Here is a 25,506-nt window from a genome sequence, read left to right as displayed (position 1 = left end):
TTTAGTAACACCCAAAACTAGAAAGCAAAGCAATGAACTTGATCTTGAATAAAAGCTGGCATTGCAGAAAAGACATACTTATCTTCATTTCATACACATTTGGACGGAGAAATTAGAATCTGATAAGCCTAGGGTATAAATACCTCCAGGCTAGAAAATGTAACATAATGCAAGACATCATCTGCAAGAATCTCTTGTTAGCAAGGCACACTGTTACTCATGCACATCACTAGATCACTGTCCTTGCCATGATGAAGCACAAGCATGGCAATACATCCTTAGAAAAGTCCTGCAGCAAAACCATGGAGAACTTCTGGTACTGATGCATCGAATCCTGCGATGTCCAGTGCACCAAGATCAGTCTGGTCAGCTTGATTCAGTCGACTGGCTGTCAGTCCACAAATTGCTAATCTGCAACAAACACAAAGCTGTGCTTCATCTTGAATATTTAACAAATGCCATTGCTCTGGTACGTGCAATGTAATGCAAATGTTTTTCATGGCTATTCAATGGTTCAACAATCAGTTACAGATATTACAATCTGTCCAGTTTCAACTTGTTTCTGATTGTTTCTGATCCACAGATTTAACTTGAATAACATTTTTAAACATAGCTCATTTTGTGTTGTCTTACTTACTAGTGGTCTTCCCAAGTGCTATCCATTCGAGTTATCTCCCCCTGACATGCGCGTAGGATCCTTTTAGTTTGTCCTAGGGTACCTTAAGTGTGGTACCTCAAATGTTAGAGGTAGTATTCTATGAATTATTATCATTGTTGATAATACTTCAAAATACTTGTTTCTGACAGAGTGCACCTGATTCCCTCAGTTTATCCAATTCTGAAAGAATCTCAGATGCTGTGAATGTGAGATCCTGCACAGAGCACTCCTAATAGCAACATCCATTGGCTTAGAGAGTGTGGACATTTCTTGAACTTTAAGATGCTAGTTATCACATCCTGATAGCATTCAAACAGGGTGTTAATGAAGCCTCGATGGGCCTGAAGTTCTCATTTTTTGGGATGAACTAGGAACCCCAAATTCCCGTATATAAGCTCGCTCATAAAGGAATTCTACTCATTTATCTAACAAGTCATCATTCGGAGACAGGAAATTGTAGAGAATCCTGATGCATTGTATCAGGATAAATTGCAGAGATATGCCAGTACCATGGCTATTTTCACTGTGAATAGCCAGGGATCCACTGAACTGGAATGATCTTCCATTGACTGCAACGTGTAGATATTTCTGTGAGTCTGGATGGATGGGTAGGTGTACATGATATGTATCCTGCTGTTCTATGGAGATCATACAGTCCCTTATGGAAATCCTCTGGGAGGTTCTGTATGGATAATTCTTGGGAACGAGAAATACCGGAGACAAGAACTTTAGCCCGAGGTCCAAAGGGTTCATCTCAACAACAGCTTTCCTGGATTAGAGCTTGTTTATCGCTGTTATTGCCTCTGAAAACTTTGGATCCGGAAGCTGATAGCAATGCGCCACTGGACATGTCATCAAGGGAGAGTCTCCTTGCGAACTGAAGATGGTATCTCTATTTGATAACCTTTAGCATCCATTGGTCAGTCCTTACAATGATCCAATTTTCTAAAAAAGGTGACTAACAGCCACCACTAGATCCTGGAATACTTTCACCGGAAAGGCTGGCATCTGTTTCTGAGACGAGGTGGTATGAGTCCTTGCTATTGCTGTCTGAGAGATGTTTGGGAAGTCAACTTGACTTAGGTCCTGGCTTGAAAAACTTCCTGGCCAGGGAAACCCTTGCCGTAACCTCTGGCTGGAGTCTTGGGCTTGTTCCTATTGTCTTGCCATTAATCAGCTCCCCAGAACGTCTTGTTTGGGCCCCACAAAGCCTGTTCTCACAGGGCCCTTGACAAGATGGCTTGCTTGGCTGGAGGCTCAAATGCAAAGAGGATACTTAAATTGGGCCCTGTGAAACTTCGGACTTCCAGTGCTTCCTTGAACTTGTTGATTGTTACTGATGGAGATGGTGAGAGTAAACTGGGGCCAAGGTTAGTACATTTGTTGTGTGGAGCTGCATCACCAAGGCATGCCAGAAACCTATGATTGTTGGTTCAAATCACATTTGTGTATTCATACTGTGGTATCAGTTTTTGCATGCCAAATTAATCTTAAAAGCTGCTCATTGAGCTAAGAAAGACCAAAAGTGTAAGTGAACTTTTGGCATGACACATGTTCTGTCCATCAAATTCCAACTGTGAAGGGATAACTCAGAAACTCTTGATACGCATCAGAAACTGTTCATGCCATTACCACTAAGATCAACTTTGTTGAGTTTTAAACAAATTGTGAAAAATCTTTTTAACGTTCTTCTTAGAAAGCTAAAAAGTCAGGGAATCTAAAACATTTGTAAGATTTGTGGCAACAATCTTTATTTTTGAAGTTGTAAACTTACTTGGTTTGTAAATTGAGAGATTGTCGATACTGGTTTATAGCTTGTGCTGTAGTCATCTCTCCTGTTGATTCCTTGCTGTCAGTCAGAATGACAATTGTATCATACTGTTGCTTGTTCTCCTCAGCCCACCGAATTGGTGCTGCCATATCACACTGGCACAGCTGTGGAGGCAGCTGAAATTGTAAGATGTACTTGCTTCATTGAACTTGCAACATAACCATGACGTTTACTGGCTTGCTTAATATGTAGAAATGTTATTTGTTTGAAGGTATGTCATGGTGGAGTTCATATTGAGCAGGGATTAAATCACAAGATTTGTGATCTTCTAATGTATTGATCCAAAACTCACCGAAAGGTTTTTGCTTTTGTAAGGGAAGTGTGAAAGTTACGTGAACTGTCATGGGGAGAGATAGATGCCTGCAATCAATCTAATGCTTGGGAAAGAACTGCCACCATTTGAACATACCACTAGAACAGACAAGCTACCGACAGAACAGACTACATTTCTATTGAAATACTTTTTGAGGGAATCACATATAACAATAAAATCTTTGGCTGTTCAAGTACCAAAATTAAATGAAGTTCTGCTCTAATGATGAAAACACATGACCAGTGCCTGAAGCAGTTTGAATTAACAACCATAAACCTCTTGATGCTTCTGTCAGCCCCAACAGGGTTGTTGATAGACAGACATGCTCAGCCATAGTAAGATGCCCACAAACCCCCAGCATGCAGGACCACTCAAACCATTCCATCACCTCTTACCAGCAGCCATTCTCTTCCCACAGAGGTTACTCCTGTCATATCTTCCTACATAACCTCTGTTCTAATACGGCCCTTTCATGGTGTGAGCGTTCAAGACTTGTGATTGGAGGCAATCAGCGACGTTGTTTCAAAAGTGATCATTCGCAAGGCCTCGGTAATTTCCGTCTTCGAGAAAACTAAACCTCTTCCCCTGCGCGATGCGCAAACGTTTCTTCTAGACAGAACTCCGTCACGTTATGGCGGATCAGTGGCGTCTCCATCGCCCTCGTTGACAACAGACAAGATAGCCATTAAACGTCTTGTGTGTAACATCAACACAATTCCCTGGCAGATGGGGGATATTTGTGGCCTCACATTTGCTTGTGTTAGTCAAGTTGAATCTAAGTCGATGTAACACGTGTTCTGATTGGATAGAAAGAAGGGAGATAATTCGTGTTGCGATCTTTTGCCGCTAGGGGATTTTACGAGAACCGGGAAATATGGCCGTATTAGAACAGAGGTTCGTAGGAAGATATGACAAGTAACCTCTGTGGGAAGAGAATGACCAGCAGCATATGTTGCTGGAGAAATATTCGGACCAAGAATCTGAGGTTGAAGGGATGAGAACTTCACATATTTCCCACACATAACTGTCTTGTTTCAGACGGGTTTTTTCATGAAGCACTGATTCAACTAGTGACTCAATCCATTCAATTTACAGCAAAACTAGAGTGTTAATGCAAAATGTCCCTCTAATTCTAAAATATATGATCACAGGAGAAAACTACATGCCAAATTTCAGCTTCCTCAGTCTCGCAGCCTCTAGAGAGAAAATATGACCCAAATGACGTTGAGGAGAATTCAAGAACATGTTCAAAGTAATGTCAAGCTTTATAATAATGCTAAAAACAGCAGGCAGCTATTTCAAATTTCCAAACAAATGGCACTGACAACATTAGGACTACCTTGGTTGACCATCTCACCAAGCATCTGGATTCCGGTCCATATTGGCATCACATTCTTAGAACTTTGCAGACTTACTGAAATTCCAATTTGACACATATAACCAGCGTCTAGCCCTTCAGAGCAACCAACATTAGTCCAGCATGTCCTCACCAGGGCCAGACACCAGTGATGCTGACTATACACTTACCATGACCATGAGCTCACATAGTAAAGCGTAGATTCACCTTTAACAAAGGGAACAATTGCGATACTTGAGATGACACATTTCTAATGTATTTAAATGCTCAACTTACAGGAACTGATGCCTTAGCGACTTCCTTGCATATATCAGCCAGGGACATTTGTGGTGATACTGTGAGTTGCTTAACATCTGACAGAAAGTACACCAGCTGGCACTCGGCCTTGGCCTGTAGTAGGATTTGTATGAGGCCTGCAACTGCAATTACTGGGGATAGCACCAGCGTTCCCCGCACAGAACTCCGCTGTAGGTTAGTGCTGATCTTCACAGCAACTAGGATACGCTTTCCGCTCCAACCAACATTCTGCACAGAAAAAAAAGAAATCCTGTATCATATTGAAAGACTTGATTAGATAATGTTATAACTTTGCATGTATACATTCAACCCGCAGGACAAATGACTGAAGAGTGTCACAGGACAGTAGCTCGTCTAACACAAAGACTTAAATAATTTCAACAAAACATTGTTATAAAAAGAAATGCAGTTCTAGCTCTTTCAATCTGACCATTTCAATATGAGATGTTTAACAGTTGCAAAGATACATTTTCAGAGAATTGAGGAGCATGGTTAATAAAAGGTAAAATTTCTTAACACATAAAAAACAGAACAAATGTCCTGAATCCCACAATCAACTTAAAAAATATCAAATTTCATTTCCTTTGGAACAAAATGTAGATATTTTGAAACATTGCTTAAATACATTTGAGTGTCATTATTGATAGAAACAATCATGTAAGGGTCCAGTGGCTTCTAAGGAGTTAATCTTTGTAGTGTGAGAAAATGCATGAGGAGACAATACAGATCAAAAAAGGGTAAAAATGCAAAATATCTTGGAAAAACTGCAATATTGAGGGCCACTACAACCTACACATTCACAAACTTTCATCAGAAACAATAAACCACATCTGGGTATCATAATTGCTAGAAACAAGCAGCAGTTTCTGAAAAGCATTTGTCATGGATGAAGGACTACAGGGCAATGATCGACAACAGACATCGGGTCGTGTACAACAGACGAGGTACAATGACAGTATCAGGTAAGAATGAATATCATATGGAGAGAAAAAAGGTTTCTTCGAGATGAGATATTAGAATTGATAAAAAAAAAGAAGAAGCTGAATTCCTATCATGGTGCCACAAGTATTGTCATAATTGTTATCTTCACAAAGCTTCAGCACCATCAATGTGACGCTAAGACAAAAATTATTTTATGTACAAGTTACACTGAAAATAAATTCTTATATCATGACGAACGTTATTGTGGTGCTTCATACCCTGCAAAAAACAGTTCTCCAAGCCTTTGGTTTCTGAGATTTTAATCATTTTCATTATGAACAAATATTCTATTTTCTTCAATTCTATTAAACTGGCATGACATGAACTCTGAATCTCATTATATTACTCTTTGTGGTCTCCAGGAAAAAGAGAATTTAAACCTTTCAAAAAATTAATTTCCTATTGCCAAGAACAAGTGACATTTATTTTATGGTACCAGACATCTATGAATCAAGCATGAGAACAGCCAATTCAAGATCTGAAGGAAAATTATTTTAAGTGCCATTAGGGGCCAGAACATTTTCAAACATTACAATGAATTTGGAGCATTTCCTGCAATCTGAGATGAAAATAACACTTCCAAATTCATTGAAATATGATCCATTTGCACTGCAAAATCTTTTTTAAGATGGATTATGGTCACAAAAATCGGAGTTATTCAGTACTCAGTAGTCTGTACTAGTTGTCAACTTTCCGAATGAACTGTCCAGGCAAGTATGACAATGGTTCAATCGTACACTTGTAGTTTCAATAAGTTATTTTATCTGATCTCTCCAGCCAATTCCATTGAAACTTATTCTTCACTGACTGGTCAATTTCTTTTAGTCATTCATTTGAATCATCTCGCTCAATAATTGTGGCCATTTTTCTCTACTATATCATTTACATATACGGCACACACGTTCAGCTCAGACAGTTATGTGACGGCTGCCACGGACACAGTGGTTAAATATAGCCGGTATAACACGGCAGAGGGAGAGATGGTTGACATCATCTTGACATGTTTGGGGGATTATTTTTCAATTGTGTGACAATTTTAAAGCAACCAGATAATCTATTTATACTTGAGGTGGACGTGCCATTTGAAGACAGAGTGATAGAACAATGTTATAAATGGTATTTGAGATCACTGGAGAGGTTATCTGAGGGTCAGCTCAAAGGGAATGCCACCCATTAAGACTTTAACTCAAAAAGTGAACTTTGTTACAGGATACAGTTGGCACCTTTGATCTTTTAGCCGAGCACATAAAAATTCAACTAGAGTCTGTTTGCCACAAAATGGCACCAAAGAATAGAGATAATTTACACAAATTATTGAGCATATTATCAAACAAATACACTATACCTAATCACATACAAAATTTGACGTTATGGCACATTATCATAAAAAAGTTGTTCAACAAATCACCATGTATCCCATACACATTAACAATAAGGGTGTAACAACAAAGGACAGAGAAGCCACCTGTGAGCCCCACTTGGAGCAAGAGGACAAACTGGCATGGACGGATACACGACGGTTCTAATTATTTACTTTAATTATTACTTTAAATAATGACTTTAATTATTTACTTTAAATGTTTTATGCATGACAACTTCCTGTATGTTCTGATGTAACTGCCTTTTGCCTATGTGGCACCATTATACAAACTTGATAAGTAAAAGTGGGCTGGCTCTTTGACTAAATACTTTTCGTGATGTGTAGATTTCTCTAAACAACTGAAAACACATCCACAATTCAAAAGTGTGTTAGTATGTACATAATTCTGATTTGGTTAGGAAGTATTGTGTTAAAGCTAATTTCTAAGTTCACATACCACAGATGTTGCTCTGTTGAATGCTTTGTTCAAGGCTGAAACAACTGCTTCATTCCTAATCCACTTGCCTTTGCCTTTCCCTTGCTCATACGTACGAAGAGCAATGAGCACCATCATTGGTGATACCCTGAAAATAGACAGATATTCATTAATGTATATGCTTAATTTCAGGTATTTGAGTGGAGCCATTGATGAACGTAACAGCTACTCAAAAAGGAGAGATGATTGATTAATATAATGTTTCATGGGGCTGCCATTTAACGTTGACTGAAACAGAGAAGCATGTCCTCTTGTGTATTAACAAATTCAAAGCAATTCGTCTTTTCTTGAAAGAACAAGAGTCACCAGAAGATGGAAAATGCCCTTATAAATTTGAAAGAACAGATCATCTGATTGCTACCGCAGTACCCACAGTTTCAGGGATATGCCCTGGAAAAACACATCCTGTATGAAATCAGTAACTCTCAGAGTTGTTGCCATGTAAACAGAATACATAGATAGCAACCTAAATAACATAAGGCACTAATTGACAATCTGGTGTTTGTTTGACGAAAGACTTCAGCTGTGATTTACTTGGCCAACCAGGACAGTTTACAGTGACTGTCTACAACAACAGAAGGAGCAGGGGCGTGTTCTGGCAAGGTGTTACAAGAGGTTGAGAACTTGGTCTCCACTCCAAGTGAGAGTGCACTACATGTAAAATATTTGTGACAGTGGCACTAATACGCTTCCATATGGTTTCCACTGGCAACATGAATATGACATTATAGGCTAACCCACATTCAGTTGGTGCACTGCTGGCTGAACAGTGAGGGATATGACTGCTAAAACAGCAACATTTACCGTAAACTTGTAGTGCCAGTCCAAGCTACAGTCACTTTGAAACAGAGAGATTATCAGTTACAGTTATTAAAAGGATATGATTTCTTTTTCATTGAAAATTTCAACTGGATCCAGACCATCAGTAGTCACATATACCAGTCCCAGTCTTATCTGGCCAGTCACTATCCAGAAGAGAACAGCAACACTGATGACTTCTGATTTACTGTACTATCAGTCTGCAATTCCATGAATAACTATCGTAAATACAGAACATGGGGAATGTGATGGATAACCAGTTACCTTTGTTGCTGTACAATAAAACTGGCTACCAGTACCTTGACGGATAACTTCCACCTGCAATAAAAGTTTTGTACCTGTTGGTGATGAGGGTTTGTTCATCTTCTAACTTGTTGAGAATGATTTGTAAGGGTGGACAAGATCCATCAAGCAAGTTGAGGCTGGCAATTTTACTGATGTTCATCAACACTTGGGTAAGTGTCATATTTTCTATCAGTGCCATCCACACCTGAAGCATGAAAATACAGAAATAAAACAGATGTGGTCATTTCGCCATAGCTAGTTTGCACATATACACATTGACCGAAGGAAAACTCTATATGTGTACAATGAAGCATGCATCAAAAGAAGGTTGTGGCCTTGTCATTTCTTACTTATGGACTAAGATTAAGCTGAAGCAAATCTAGTTAGCATCTCTCCCTCGGTGTTTAAAAAAATCATCAACTTTTTATCTTTCCAAGCAAATTAGATTTGTTTTCCTTTATGTTGAAAAGTTTTCCAAACATTTTGAAAAAGTGGCTATACTATAAGTTAGTTAGTTATATATGGCCTCAGAAGTATTGGAGTGTATTGTTGCAAGGCATATTTAATGGTAAAACAGCTCAGGAAGTTGTTTTCTCCCTTACAAACTGATATGAGTTCTCGTTAAGAGAAAGTGAAAGCAGCAATTTTGACGGCTCATGAATTTTTTCCTGATGTTTAGGGGCAAATGTTCAGGTCTGCCAAGAAAAGGGATGGTTCTAGTTTTGTCTAGTTGCTGGGGAGAAGGAAACTTGTTTGACTGGTGGTACTTCAAAGTCAGTTTTGTGAAAGAGCCGTGGGCATATCATTTCTGAGTGTAAAAAGCTTGCTCTACAAAATAGTCCTTTCCCTAATGCTTTAATGCTAGTCTGAATGTCAAGTCAAGCCTTTCTGTGTTTTGGTTAATGTTAAGTTATCTTTTGTAATTAGTTATCAAAGTTTGTTGTTGTCTGCTATGGTGAAGCAAATCTAAAATAAACAATGATGGTGATCTGGGAAGTCACAAAACATCAAACAAGTATGTGAATACTTTCCTGTATTCCGTGACTGTGCCTGTGACAAGAATGTGATGGTCTTGCACAGATTATCAAGGAAAGGTTGGACTGTACCCCAAGATCTTTAACCTGTCTGTGTGGATAGATATTAGCTGAAGCTATCATCATGTGTTGTATATCCAACTTGCCAATGTGTTGTAGTCTTCCAACCAACAGAACCTCAGTTTTCTCATCATTCAGCTTTATTTTCTTTGTATCATCCAAGATTTAATTTCAGAGGTGCAGTTTTAGGTTTATTGAAAAGTAGTGGATGTAGAATGACATTTACAGGGTTATTTCCCTTGGCCTGTCAAATTTTCAAAATAAACCACCAACCTTAGGTTCTGACCAATCAGCCAACCCACTGATGTGAAAAGGCCAAAATGAGGTTGGCTCATCTCCTTTATAAACGTCCTGTGATCAGAGATTACTGCAATTTATAAACTAAACTCTGACGACTTGTGCTCAATGATAGAATGAAGTTCGAAGACTTTGAAAACTTAATGAAATATTGTTTGATCTCCTGAATTCCTTATAAACTGAGCTGTGCAGTTGCATCTGAATGATTCATGAATGATACAGATCACCATATGGTCACTATTTTAAAATGCATGTTTGTTAAATTGTTCAGAGAAACAATATTCTTGGAAAATTTCATTGTAATATAAAAGTATACATGATTTGCCATCTAGAGGTTGTTGCATGGCAGATAATAATTTTATATCAATGAACACTTCACTGATAAAGATTCATTCTCCTAGTTGTCCCCAAGTACTTTCTATTGTGGCTGAAGATTTGAATGTTTGTTTTTTCTTTCTTTTGAAATGCCAAACATTTTATTGGGTGTTTTGTTTTGTGTTCAGCAAAGTGCAGGTGTTATACAGACATGTATCTAGTATTAATCCACCATGAAACTGGTTATTCTTAGACTGTAGGAGGTGTGTTTACTTCTCTGTAGCAACAAAACAAGGAGACATAGTCATCAGTGTTCTGTTCCTATTTGGTTCCTGATTTTTAACTCCACCATGACAGTCATGTCCTGAAAACACATACCACATTTGGTTTACCTATCTTTAAGTATAATGGCTACTGAGAAAATCTGTTCCATTGGGGATATGGGGCGGTGGGGTAGCCTAGTGGTTAAAGCGTTGGCTCGTCACGCCGAAGACCCGGGTTCGATTCCCCACATGGGCACAATGTGTTAAGCCCATTTCTGGTGTCCCCCGCCGTGATATTGCTGGAATATTGCTAAAAGCGGCGTAAAACCAAACTCAGTCAGTCCATTGGGGATACCGTGCACTAAGTAAAGAAATGCATAAGGGCCATAACTCTTATCACAAGGTTTCCGTTTTCGAAATCTATCAGGGCATTCATGTCCTGAAAACACCTATCAAATTTGGTTTCCCTATCTATAACAGTTTTGAGAAAATTTGTCCCCTTTGGGGATACCATGCACTAAGTCAAGAAACCCATGACAAGGGCCATAACTCTGTAATAAATTATAACACGATTTCAAACTCCATCAAGGTATTTATGTCCTGAAAACAAACACCAAATTTAGTTTCCTATCTATAACGGTTTCTGTGAAAACCCATCCCCATTGGGATACCGTGCACTAAGTCAAGAAACACATGACAAGGGCCATAACTCTGTAACAAATGTCACACGGTTTCCGTTTTTGAACCCCATCCAGGCTTTCATTTCCAGAAAGCACATACCAAATATAGTCTCCCTATTTATAACGTTTTTTGAGAAAATCTGTCCCCATCATCTCATAAGGATGGACAGAGGATAATATTTTCTTTTTGTAACATAAGTGTTGTAATTCAATAATGTTATGTGGGGGCCTGAGAATACTTGTGCATCTCTCTGTCAGAAGTGCATGAATAATTGTACAACTGCAAATGATCCCACTTGAATTCAGAACTGGGGGATAGGAAATAGAATTTCTGTAAAAGAGGTATTTTGTATTGTTTTATATTATGGGGGTCAGCATTACTACTAAAACACGCCAGTATGTAAAGTTAATCATAATGTAAGAAAATATGCCTGATCCAGTAATCTGAAGCAGAGCATCCTACGCCAGGAGCTGCTTAATAACCAAGTCATAAGCACTTATATTTCAATAACATTTTGCAAAAACATACGCAACACAGCCCAGCTTAAAAACCCACAAGCTACTAAACAACAAAGTTAAAAGGACATCTGTCTTAATGAGCTTTGACCTTCATTCTTGCCCACCAGTTGTAGTGTTACAAATGTTAATGTACCTGAAGTCACTGGTTACCAAGCATGTTGCTGAAGCATGCAATGTAGCAGGCGATGTAGAAGGTGTGTGTCAGTGACAACAGTATATCTCAGGGGTGGAAATAACTTTAAAATTGCTAGTGTACTCCGGTACAGTGGCACATGTAAAATCACTTGCCCTGATAATTTTTCCACTATACTGGCCGATTTTCTTGTTGATGTTTTAAAAATACAACATAATTAACACTGGAAAGTCAACTGGACACTGGTACAGTGTGAAATACAAATTTGCTTGCCCGACAGAAAAAAACACTGTACTGGGGCGTCGGGCAACGGGTTATTTCCACCCCTGTATCTACAGGAACTTACAAACACAATATTATCTTTACAAAATTGTTACAAACTAGAATCTACTTTTGATCTTCATGATTGATCCCTAATCCTTGCATAGGCCCTGTTATATCTTTCAGCTCAATCCACTGGTACTGTTATCAAAGAGATAATGACAAGGAGCCAATGAAATTATGAGACCCAAATACATATTAAAAATGAACAAGACTTTCACTAATGAAGTAGAAAAAACATTTAAAACATTTGAACTAAACTCTAATATGTTATCCTAATCCTATCCACTTCACCTCTGATGAGTTGAGTAGTTTTGTTGGTATTTGCTCCTTTGAGAGCCGGTGCTGTCTGATGAGCGAGGCCACCTGGTGTCCATCACAGGAGTGTTTTACAGTGTCTACAGCCTCAAGGAACTTCAGCAGATCAGCCATGTCATCATTGCCAACTTCTTTGGCTGCAGACAGGCCCCTCAGCAGGTACTTCAACACAATTCCAACATCTGCAATCAAACATCAAAATGATCAAACTAATCACCTTCATGAGCAAAACAAAAATATTTTCAGTTTTAGAACAGCAAGCGGCTGCTAAAATAAAGCCATAATCAACAACATTGCAGCTGCATATTCGTTGTCTGTTAATAATCATAATAATAATAATAACAACTAGGACTGCCTCCTGGGCAATACTGACAGTATTCAGACTTCCCCATACACTACCCTTGGCTACCTTTACTTGTGCTGTTTCTTTGAACGCCAGCTGGAGCGTCCATTTTAACTCTCGGAGTTACTGGTGTTTGAAGTGTTTATTTAAGGGCAGAACAAGTTTTTGACACGAGAGTGGATCGGTGAAATGCAGCCGGGGTTGTGGGGGTCATGTACCTTTTAAGTTGTTCTCACAGAAGGTATAGTTCTCTCTTTAACAGACCGTAGATCCGCTGTCCTTGGGTCTACGGTCCAAACGATTAGTGTTCTGGAATCGCCACGATCCTAGCTATCTGACGCATAGACGTATGTGCATATACTGCACTTGTGAAACAACCATAGATTTATGTGTGTATATAGTGCATTTGTTAAACACCCATTCAAAAAAAATTGAAATAAAACTCATATCTGACTCTGTACTTTCAATGTTTATTAATGCAAACTTGTTCTCGACGCTGTATGGCTTGGATAATGCCGATGTAACGTAAAGGCCAATTCAAGGGAAACTATTTATTTGTGCATTGGATGACGTTCCAGCTCAGATTTGACAGCTCATTGTCATTGTCAATTACATCTGTCGTTGAAATTCACATCGTCTCCCATATCTGCACGTGGACCACGCTTTGCAGTGGTAGTCTCTTTATAGGAGATATATGTTCTCCCACGTGAACAACCTGAGGGAAGTTTATCTACATCACAAATTGCAAATGTGTAATGTGACTAACAAATTACATGCTTTTAAATTTAGTGCTATGACTTTTTCTGTTTTTAAATGACAATGTAATGAATAGATGTTTTTTAAATAAAACTCATTTTGACTCTGTACTTACAATGTCTATTAATGCAGACTTGTTCTCGTCACTATATGGCTGGAATAATGCCGATGCGACGTAAAGCCCAACTCAACTCAACTCAACTCAACCATTCAAAAATTACAGTGGTGCGGTTAAAGGCCGGGGTTCAAACCTGAGATTAATTTGGCATTGATTCAATGCTGCTGACACAAACGGAAAACTCACAAACTGCAGAAATAGTCCAGTAGAAATTGTATGAAACCCGGACATTTAGTATAACAAGCAAATTTTATGACTAAATTAACCCAAATAGGGTACTTGTTCACCAAGGAAAACCCAACCAAAATCAACCTTGGGGAAATTGTCATTTTGGGGCAAAATCCTAAAAAAGGATGAGAAAATTGTTAAATATTTTTGAAAAGAATTACATTTAGTATAACAAGCACATTTTATGACTAAATTAACCCAAATAGGGTACTTGTTCACCATGGAAAACCCAACCAAAATCAACCTTGGGGAAATTGTCATTTTGGGGCAAAATCCTAAAAAGGATGAGAAAATCGTTAAATATTTTTGAAAAGAATTACATTTAGTATAACAAGCACATTTTATGACTAAATTAACCCAAATAGGGTACTTGTTCACCATGGAAACCCAACCAAAATCAACCTTTGGGAAATTGTCATTTTGGGGCAAAATCCTAAAAAGGATGAGAAAATCGTTAAATATTTTTGAAAAGAATTACATTTAGTATAACAAGCACATTTTATGACTATATTAACCCAAATAGGGTGCTTGTTCACCATGGAAAACACAACCAAAGGGGAAATTGTCATTTAGGGGCAAAATCCTAAAAGAAGATGAGAAAATACATAAATAATGGCCTAAAATTGTATTCAATCACATCTTGGTTTTAGCACAATCTTTGTGTCACTTGGGTAATTAAAACTAAGGATTTTGAATCAATTGATTAATGTCAGTTTAATAGACTTGTTGGCATATACAGTTGCCGACACATCTTCAAGACCACTGTCCTGCATACACTTACATCCAGCTCCAAGAAAGGATATCAGTTGGTGGAATCCACCCAGGCGTAAAGACAGATGTTTGAATTCTTTAGGATTGTCAACCTTTATTTTATACGCCTTTGCAAAGAGAGCTTGGTCAAATGTAATTTGACCACAAACAACACTGGCCAGATTTTCTTCTTTGGAGATCTACAAAAATCATTGTACTATAAACCGCCTCCATTGTCTGTGGATTTAATGGGATGATAGGATTGTACATGACTGAAGAGCAAACAACTGTACCATCTGAGACATAAAACCCTGCCAACTTGGAGATGAGTTGCTCAACAAGCGGGACACTTTCCACAGCATGTCCATACTTTGGAAGTGTGTCATAGGAACATTGAATGGCTGCAGCTCCTCAAACACAACATTGGGCAGTTGACTTCTGACTGGTTGATGGTAGGGTTTTATGAGTGTACCAAAGGTTCCTGATTTCATAATCTCAGCAGATTTACTTTCTGTCTGGGGATGGAAATTGTTTTACTTTCTTTGGGTGTTTGACAAGTTATTATTCCCATTACATGTGAATTATCTTGTCCATTTAATGTATCTTCATTGTGATCAAAGTTGTCTGCGATCCATTGACAAAATCCTGAAGCAGGCTCAGTTGATTGGTTGACGTTATCTTGATTGACAGCAGCCGATTTCGAGAAGTCAAGGACTTGATCATAAGAGGTAGCTAAACCCAAGGGAGGAAAGAACATTGAGAAGAACTCTTGACCGTGTAAGGTGGTGGATAAACAGGCCTACACAGAGCATCAGTGTTGAGATGTATGACTGTACTGAAGCCGTCTGAAGTAGAACATGACATAGAGAAATGATAAGAAGTCTCTGTTTGGCAAGAGATGATGGACTCCTTGACTTCAGTAGAATTCTTTCAATGAGACTGAGGACAAGCTGATGTACCTGCTCTTCAAGTTTGTTCACATTGATGTCACTGGGTGAAGGATATTCTTGGGTCGAAGATTCATCCTGAACTTGACTCCACTTGCTTATGTCATCTCTGAGAATGGATCCAGCTTTCTTTATAATCTTCTTATCTTCAGTTTCCCTTTTGAACGTCAGTTTGAATGTAAGATCCATGAAGAATGGAAGATGCTGTACTGTGGAAAGTGATAACATTTGGCTTTCCATCTATCTCAGAAAATGTTATTCGATCTCCAAATGTATCAATCAGTCTCCTCTTGAGGTGTTTTATGGAATATGGTTCAGTTTCAGGAGATAGATAGGATGAAAGTTCCTTGTGCACATCTTGGATTGTGAACTGCTGATAGTTATGATTATCTTCCTCAAGCCATCTGCACAACTTGATAAAGGTTCTGTTGTTTCCCTGGTCAGAGTTACGTGAATTGGTCTTGCTTTGACTGTGTTTGATGTTCCTAGGGGATGTAAATACCTGAAGACACTGTCTATGGTATCTGGCCTCAACTGCTCTTATATCTCCTGCATAGAAAATACGGACTTTGACAGTTGATGCATCATCGTCTTGTCTTTTACTACAAACATCTAAGAGAGTTACTTGAAGAACAGATTTTTTGTCATTATTTATGATTTCAACTTTGCTAACATCATGACGGTGAAGATGTTTTTGTAGATCGATGGAGTCAATCTTCTTTCCACAGATCAAGCAACAAGTGTCATAATCAAAATTACATTTTTCTAATTTCATTTCTTAATTAATTCATAATTTCTCTTAATTTTGGGAATTATTAAAATTTGGAATCCTACTGTTTGGACAATGTTTTGCAGGTGTAACATATCTGCTTTTCATTGGTACTTTGTGAACTAATTCTAATTTTTTAACAGATCAAAGAGATAAATACACCAAAATAAAATAAGCCTATCCAAATCTGTTTTCATCAATATACGCATGGTAACCATGTATTGTGTAGTGAACAATAATATTTTCATTGATAATCTATATTTGAAATATGATTTTGACTATCATTGACTACAAATTACTCAAAGATTTAATTATCAACAGACGCTTTCATATTATGTAATGAGTCGGAGGGAAAATAGCATCAGTAGGAGTGCATCGGTAGTTTATGCAGTGGTTCCATATATTTTTATATATTTTTTTAAGGTAATATTTCATTCTAGATTTGATTTCATCTGTCTCCTTGAACATCCTAAACATCTACTCCATCACCATATGACAAGAAAGACTAGTAGGAAAACCATAACATTACATGACCTTGAAGCCTAAAATTTCAACATCAAGTCTATCTATCTTGTTCAAATTTTCATTGATCAAACAAGACTATTTTGAAGTTATTTCTCAATGCCTTATGTCTCAATGCCTTTTAACAGTTGTCAAAGGTTATTTCCCCATGGAAACTTTCTTAAAACTCACAGTACTTACCTTGTATGTCAAATTTCACCGCTTCAAAACTTCTGTTGTCACAACAATGTCGGCCATTGTTTGCTGTTACTATGAAGGGAGATAATATTAGTCATACAACTGATGTTATATGTAAGAAACCTCAGCACAACATTGAGGTACATTTTCAAGTGGTCATAACTTTTTCTGCCCAAGGTTGATTTTGGTTGGGTTTTTTTCTCAGCATCACAGGAACCTATAAATCATTTTAAGACACAAATTTGCTTGTTATACTAAATGTCCGGGTCAACTTAATTTCATGTCGATTTCTACTGGTCTAAAAAACAAACAGGAAGACACAGTCAAACAAAGCAAACTAATACAGCAATATCTACAGACATATACTAAAAGAGATTACTGGTAAATATTGTAGATTCTGTTGTGGTCAGAAAGTCAAGCGTATTCCTGTCACAGTCAGGCTGGTAAGCAAACTGCTGGAGAGATCACATCCTGACCTAAGAACAACGGAGTTACGGCCTGTTAAAGAGGGAACTATTTCTGTGGGCAGAAAACCAGGAAGCGGTGACAGTTGCTAGATTTTACGACGCTTCCTCCAGCTATCTCACAGCTGTCACAACTGACAAAATGCGAAATCCTAATGTCCCTCCCTGTTTGTGGCGTAATTGTGGCGTAATTATTGACTTTTACATAATAATAATGTGAAGCAAAAATGTTCCACATTTCATTATCTACAGTTTGGTACCTTCAAACATGAAATCCATTGTGTTTTCGCAGAGCTGTGAACCTATAAAAATGCGTTTGGCAAAAAATTGACCAACTTCCAAGGGCAATAACTCCGACACTATTCAAGATATCGACATGCCTTGAGCAAACTAAGTAGTCCGAAGTGTGGGCTTTAAAACGATATAATTAAATTTTTATTGTGTTCATTAAAATTCTGGCAATCTGATTGGTTAACTGGGAACATTTCTTTTGATTTGATTTCCCAATGAATCTAAAAAAATAAGCCACGCCCACCGAACCGGACTACTTTCGGACCTGAGGAATGTCGGGGAATACCTTTACACAGCGAGGGAATTCCCTTGCACTCGGGTACCTTAATGAACTTTGGGTAAACATTGAAGTGATACATTGTGGTTAACATAAACAAACAACTCAAAATCATCCGTGAACGTTAATAAAGTGTTTATTTAATAAAAAGTGTTTGTCATAATACATTATTTGACTGGTTACTGTGGTTAGTTTACCGCGTGCAGTCAGCGAACAGTCGTCTGCAACTTGTCTTGTTTACATTCCAACAAGATGGCCGATTCCAAGTCACGGAAGTTTTGATCTGGTGAATTTTGAGTCGATTTTCGAAGATCAATCTACCGGAAACGTTGTAACTCTTAGCACGGATAACATTGATTTTCCGGATGATTTAGACCTGGAAGAAATTGAAAGTTTGTTAGAGATAACAGCATCAACCAGATATACAAAAACATCGGCAAATCACGAGATGACGTGTGCAATGCAAGTCGATGATAAGCCATCCCAAACACATCGTTTCAAACGTTTATCAAGTAATGATTTACTTCGAATGGACGACTACAGACAATCAACATCCACAAAAAGAAACACAAAATGGTAGATATACACAATTCATATAAATATTTTTTTCAAATTCCATCCTACGTATATTTTCTCAACACGAAACACAGTTCATCAGCACAAAGTTGTATTTTTAAAAATGGAACAATTATCAGAATGAGATTAAATTATGTAGATCTAACCGAGAAAAATGATTTGCTATAAAGTTACCTAGTTCAAAGTTTACATAGTTGGGTCTGTCATAGTCAGGTTTCTAGATATTGTTTTCGTTTTGTTTATTTAGATTGGTCGATTCGAGAGCTTAGGGGGAGGACTGGATTTTTCAACAATTACACCAGAGGAACTTAACACAAAGTTGAGATTTGTCTACACTGAGGCACAGCCTAAAAACCAGGAAGCAAGATATGAAAATATGCCGGCTGCACATGCTGCCGAGTATCACAAGAACACTTTGAAAAATGTTCGTTCTGCCCTGAAAAGACACTTAAATGATATCGGGAGAGATATTGACATATTAAGAGATAAGCAGTTTAAGTCTGCAAATGATATGCTTGATGCTAAATTAAAGTACAATGTACAACATGGCTTGTCACGTCCCACACAACATAAATCAATCATTGAAACAAGTGATCTGATGAAAATTAGCACTTATCTGCATTCGGCATCCAATCCTGTTATCCTCCGGTACAAAGTATGGTACGACTTGGCCATCCATTTTGTAAGTCGTGGTCTTGAATTTCACCAGCAGCTTACGCCCACATCCTTTGAATTTGCGGTAGATGATAGCAAAGATGAACATGTCCCACGAAACGAAACCAAAAAACATCCAGGGTGGTCTCAGCAGCGATGAAGCGCAAAGCCGAAAACGAATACATGTATACGCGACGAATGATATAACCCAATGTCCCGTCAATGCACTTCGCCAGCTCCTTGACAAAAGTGACCCAAATGCCGGATCACTTTTTTCGCACTGTAATAAAGATGCACTTAATTCTCCAGACGCACACAACATTTGGTATACAGCAACCCCAGTCAAAAAATACCAGTTCACTCGTTTCATGTCTGACATATGTCGCAATGCCCAATGTAGTCAGTCATACACTGCTCATTGCCTTCAGCGCCACAGCAATCCAAGCCATGAGTGACGCTGGCTTTGAACTTTGTCACATAATGTTTATGAGTGGCCATAGGAATGAAAGTTCCGTATGCGTAGTTATAGTCGCCACACAACGACTACTCAAAAACTAAGAATTAGCGAGGACGCTTTCCGCCATTGTAACGCCGACAAGAGCATGCGCATGTTGGAACATCAGTTCATGGCATCGCAATCCCAGTCACATCACAGCCCCTTTCCACTTGCTAAAAACTGCTGCCACTAACAATCTCAGTTCCACTAACTTCATGTCATCGGGCTTCATTTCCAATTCTCACTTTTCAAACTGTGTCTTTCAGTTAAGCTGGTAATAATTCAAATGTTTGAACTTGAAACTTTGCCGTTACGGAACAGCGCCACGTTGTGTTGTTCGCTCTGATTAAGCTACCCGATGTTAGCTTGGTTGATTGACAGCTGTTTGGGGGTGCTCTATGCTGATTGGCTAATGGTTTGGTAGAAGTGTCATTTTATGTAAATGAGTCACCTGAGTCATGTCACGCCATTACTGAATTCTTACACCGAAAATGTTAATCGGTGGTAACAAATATATCTGTTTCGATGAATTTGATTGTGTTTAAATAAAATATTGTTGAAAGCCTATAGTATTTGTTGTTGAATTTAATTATAAGGATTGACTGTGTATTTCTTTCGTTGCATTGAGGTATGAAACTAAAAACCAATGTGCAAACTTTTGTAAGAATCCGCTACTTTGTGTCGCAATGGTGACGTAATTATTGATTTTTACATAACCATGGTGTGAAGCAAAAATGTTTCCCATTCAATTACCTACAGGTTGGTACTTAGGAAAATGGAATCCATTGATTTTTCGCAGAGTTATGACCTTTTTTTAAACCCTATGAAACTGCGTCCTAGAAAAATTGACCAAATTCCAAGGGTGATAACTCTTAAACCATTCAAGATATCGATATGCCTTGAAGGGTTTAAGTAGTCCAGAGTGTGGGCTTAAAATGATATATTGAACACGATTGTACTATATGCCGTTCTGGAGAAGAAGATTTTCAAACACAGGCACCGTCAAAACGTGAAAATCGGCAAAAAAAATCAGTTTTTTCAAAATAGCGCAAAATTTGACCTGCCGGCCAACTTCCGGTATGTGTTGAATTGACGGGGAATGGTGTTGTCTACATTGAGTGAAAATTTGGTCCATTTATCTCTTATAGTTTTTGAGATATCGAGGTGTAAAGATTTTGACATTTTGGGTTATCTGCCCTTATCGGAAGCCGGAATTCGGGATTTTATCGACTATGTATCAATTTCAGCATACAGGCTATCACCCCTGAAAGTTTCACGGTTAGGTCAGGAGAGCTGTCACAACATTTGTACAAATAATAATAATAAGAAGAATATTCGGATAATAACAGTAGGTCTTCCAGACTTTTGTCTGAAGACCTAATAAGTGCATTTGTTATGTGCTATTTTCCAGCTGATTATTATTACCCTGGATAACACAAGCTGCCTGTGAGGCGTTAGAAGGTTAATAGTCACATGACTTCTTTTTTTAAAACTAAGTGAGAATTATTAATGATGCACTGAATGTTTGATATGAATCATCAGGTGAAACACAGCAATGTAATCCTGAAATGTGAGGTCTTTCCCACACAATGGACGGGACTGGAGAGCTCAGTAGCCGCTATAAAACATGCCACAACTGAATCTTCACCAATGTGGATGCGCTCTGGCACTCCTTGAAGGAGGCACTTCACAAAATGTCGTTGCTAGGTGCCTAATGTTAACCAGTCGACCATAAGCCATCTTGTCAGTCGTCACCAGATGACAGGGAGTGTTGCCGACCGCCCTCAACCTGGACGACTTCCAGTTACAACGGCCACACAAGATCTAGGATGCGACTGGCGCATTTACGAGATCACTTCAGAATGGCAACGACAGCAGCAGCAACGATTGGCAATCATGGAAGAGGGATCCACCAATCGACAGTTATTCGACGCCTGAGATGAGCCAGACTGAACTGTTGATGTCCATACCATGGCCCTGTGCTTAAACCCCTGTCAACGCCAAGTACGACGTCAATACAGCAGTATGCACAAAAACAACCACTTTTCTTCTGTAGGCTCGTCTTTCACAGGTGGGTCACGGTATTGTGTGTCATTTGTGGATGGAAGGCAGCGTGTTTACAGATGCCATGGGGAATGTTTTGCTGATGCATGTGCCAGACAGAGAAATCGACTTGGTGGTGGAAGTGTGATGGTTGGGGAGATATTGATCAACGCACGTTTCCGGAGTGATCTGCTTGTCATCCAAGGTAATCTGACTGCACAGCATTTTGTGGATGAAGTTCTGATGTCCGTAGTTTTTCCTTTGCTACGCCATCACCAACGCCCTCTACATCTGTTAACATTCCAACATGACAACGCCCCTCCTCATGCTGCTAGGGTGAAACAACCATTCATTCAGCCAGCTGCAATTAATGTGATGGACTAACCAGTTTATTGAGCATTTTTAGGATGAACTGGGGAGACGTGTTTATCGACGTCAGCCACAGCCAGCCAACGTCGCAGAATTGAGGTGAGGTGAGGTGAAATTGGGTTTTACGTCGTGCTTGAGAATATTTCGCTCATATGACGACGTGCAGGCGTGTGTATGTGTATGTGCGGCTGCTTGTACTAGCCCAGACTTAAGCTGGTTTTATAGTGCTAGCCCACTGAGATACCACGCCGCAGTGAAGCATGAATACCCCACTCAGACACATTATACTGACTCCAAGCTGACCAGTCCTTCTTGTACCCATTAATGCTGAGAGCCAGACAGGGACCAACAAGTACCATATTTTAACATCTTTTCGTATGACATGGTCGGGGATCGAACCCGCAACCTTCCGCTCTCCAGGCGGATGCTCTAACCACTACACCGCGGAGGCAGTCTCGCAGAATTGAACCTGCCTTGCACCAACAATGGAGAAACATTCCCATGGCTTTTATTGTTCGGCAATGTGACTCTCTGCCCCATCGTCTCAATGCCTGCATCAGGGAGAATGGAGGACACACAAGATACTGACTGAGTTTAGAGGTGTGGCCTTGTTTGATCTTATCTGTACCAATGGCGGTTGTTGATATCCATTTCTTTCCAAACCTTCATCATTGCTTATTACCTATGAAATAAACTGAAAATGATTTTGCATCCAAAACCTTTGGTTTTGTCATTTCATTCCACATCAAACTCAGTGATGCGTTTTCATTGTGGGTCAGTATATTTGAATGTAGGGGTGCAAAGCTATGCAAATTGCAAAACTAAATAGCAAAGTGGTGGCGTGTGGTCCTGTGCACAGAGTTCAGGTCACGAATCAGTTGAATTTAAGCAACATCGAGCTCGGACAGTCCTTGGATGGGTGAGCATGTTTGGCAGCTTGACTCCTGAGTTTCTAGGACTTCAGTCCTGCCCCACAAGGAAGCACATGTGATACATGTTGTCTCACCTTAGGCAAGTGAGTTTGTTCAAAATTGCCTCTTTTCACCCAGCAGAAAATGGGTACCCAGTGGGATAGTCATGCGACTATAACCTTCTTGCGACAAACAGGCAGCTTTGGTTGTCTGGGGTAATAAGAATCAGATTCTGATTAAGCGTCGCGAGCAAACACTTGGTGTTTGGACACTGTGCACTATAGAAGATGACTTATTATTATTATTAAATCATTTGAATTTTATGTTATATTTCCAGTATTTAAAACTACAAGTACAAAATAGGTCAGAAGACATGAAACTTGTCTCATGTAATCTTGTGCTTACATATTTTCCACTTCTACCATATCTTCAACGGAAGAAGCAAGTGAGATTTCAAAACGTTACTTCCATGCACATTTTGTTAATTTCACTGTTTAGGAGATACTTTTTCAACAATTTTGAAAAAGATTATGCTGTTTGATTAGGTCTTTGAATGGCATTTTGAAGTGATACTTGAAAAGGGGGAAAATATGGATGTCAACACAAGGAACACAACATTTCGGAGTTTATTCTTACTCCTTCATCAGATAAATGAAAACTAGAAAGCTGATAGGTATATATGTACATGTGAAAACATGAAATGTCATGTGATAAGATGTGATAGGTTAGGATAAAATAAAAATGGTGGACACCTCAACATTCTTACTCCTTCATCAGATAAATGAAAGCTAGGAAGCAGATAGCTTTAAACCTCCATGTGAAAAAAACAAAAATGATAAGAATGATTGGATAGGGTAAGATAATGAGTTTAGTTTTACGCAGCTTTTAGTAATATTTCAGCAATATCAAGGCGAAATGGGCTTCACACATTGTAGTTTGTACCAATGCAGGGATTTGAACCCGGGTCTTTGGCGTGACGAGTGAACGCTCTAACCACTAGGCTACACCACAGCCCCATAAGGTATTGTGACATGAGTATTAACTTTGTAGTGAAATTTTATGGTATTTGTTAAAGTGCTGACTTGAACATGAAAGGATCAGAAACATCTCTTTGTGTCTGTTCATGCTAGGGAATGTCCTGGGGATCCCTAAGTAATGTAATAGTGCATATGTGTTTATGATATCTTAGAATACATTCTTTTGCCATGTTAAAAGGAGTCATTCATACATTTGTTAACATCTGCCTCATCAAATAAATACCCCAACATATTATGTGTAAGCTTCACATTACATATTTTATAGGTAAAGACTGCCCTTGTACTTACCAGCATTTTCTGGTTTTGTGTGACTTAGTCGTAATACATCAAGATGTGTCCATCCAGAAGATGATTTAAACCTGGTTGTAAGGTCTGCTAATGTCTTAGCATCTTTTTTATTGTACCAATCACTGACAGTTCTCCTCAGGGCTCTGCCCCAGCCTTTCCTGGTTTCTGACGTATTTTTGGCATATTGTATAAAGGTGAACAGTTGTACTGGTGTTTCACAAACCTGGTTTACTGCATTAAAAGCTGCTTTTTTAGTATGTGCACAAACAGATCTTGCACACACTGCAAGTGCCAGAAGACTAGGAGTGTTTCTCAAGTTTGGAACAGTTTGACGAGAGGTAATTTCCCTGACAACCTCCTCGCCATGCCCGGACTGCAGCAGGCGCTCCAGGCAGGCAGGCACAGTCTCTTGACATGTCTTGTCCATTGAACCAACGCGATACAGACTTTCAGAACCAATTACCAGGAATCTGCGAAAAAGAGCCATGTCTTCATTCATGACGCTCATTTCCTTTGTGATATCAACGTCTAACTCTCCTATATTTGGCGATATCAGGCTTGAAAAAAAATATTATCTTGGCTCTCTCGAACAAACAACGCCGTCTTACAGATGTATGTCTGTGAGGACCTCCGTAGGGTGTCGGTTTCTGCTGCAATGTAGACTGAGCAACAGCTAAGTTCCCCGGCCTTACATGCAAACTAGTATCAAGAGTCACACTATTCCACTTGCTACTTTCAAGATATTTTCGCTATTCCTGGAATTTGTACTTTCTCTCGGCTTGACTTCTCTCATTACAATATAATCAGAAAATGGCCAAGCCATTGGAGCATGCTCAGGGAATCTGATCAAAACGGCAGACAACCTAATCGGACCTGATATTAGGACGCAAACTGGAAACGGTATATTAAATATAATAACTGTGCCTTTTGCCTGTTAGATTCCCCCTGATGCGATAATGACAATATATCTATATGCAGAAAGCATATATATCATTGTAATAACGTCACTTTCTAACTGTCATTATCCTTGGGGATAGAAATATAAATAACAGAGTTCGCGAAAATCAAGTGCGACATTTTCACTATCTTACGCTCAGTCTCTGAAAATAAATAATCTTGTTTGAAAATTGGAATTAAATTGAAAAGGAGCCTA

General features: G+C 38.8%; 1 protein-coding gene across 1 annotated transcript; it reads right to left on the bottom strand.

The window, feature by feature from the left end:
- Positions 1-177: 177 nt before the first annotated feature.
- On the bottom strand, positions 178-25,171 carry LOC124253284 (60 kDa SS-A/Ro ribonucleoprotein-like). The gene is made up of 7 exons (XM_046687028.1): positions 24,354-25,171; positions 12,314-12,519; positions 8,451-8,602; positions 7,255-7,381; positions 4,436-4,684; positions 2,433-2,605; positions 178-411 (listed from the first exon to the last, which is right to left on the bottom strand). Exons 1-7 carry the CDS (start codon positions 24,859-24,861, stop codon positions 279-281), a joined length of 1,548 nt encoding a protein of 515 aa, XP_046542984.1. The 5' UTR covers positions 24,862-25,171; the 3' UTR covers positions 178-278.
- Positions 25,172-25,506: the final 335 nt, after the last annotated feature.

The sequence above is a fragment of the Haliotis rubra genome, unplaced genomic scaffold, assembly GCF_003918875.1.
Source record: "Haliotis rubra isolate DU_JTF1 unplaced genomic scaffold, ASM391887v1 Scf538, whole genome shotgun sequence".
Taxonomy (NCBI): Eukaryota; Metazoa; Mollusca; class Gastropoda; order Lepetellida; family Haliotidae; genus Haliotis; species Haliotis rubra.
Note: the sequence above shows the minus strand (reverse complement) of the source record. Positions and strands in the feature narration are given on the sequence as shown.

What these genes read in the sequence shown, in the direction of transcription:
- LOC124253284 (XM_046687028.1), bottom strand. Translation starts at nt 24,861, where the DNA reads ATGAGCGTCATGAATGAAGACATGGCTCTTTTTCGCAGATTCCTGGTA. An exon ending in AACTACTCAACTCATCAGAG is followed by an intron (nt 8,603 to 12,313) that starts GTGAAGTGGATA and finishes TTCATGCTTCAG; the next exon opens with GTGTGGATGGCACTGATAGA. An exon ending in TCGCTAAGGCATCAGTTCCT is followed by an intron (nt 2,606 to 4,435) that starts GTAAGTTGAGCA and finishes TTACAATTTCAG; the next exon opens with CTGCCTCCACAGCTGTGCCA.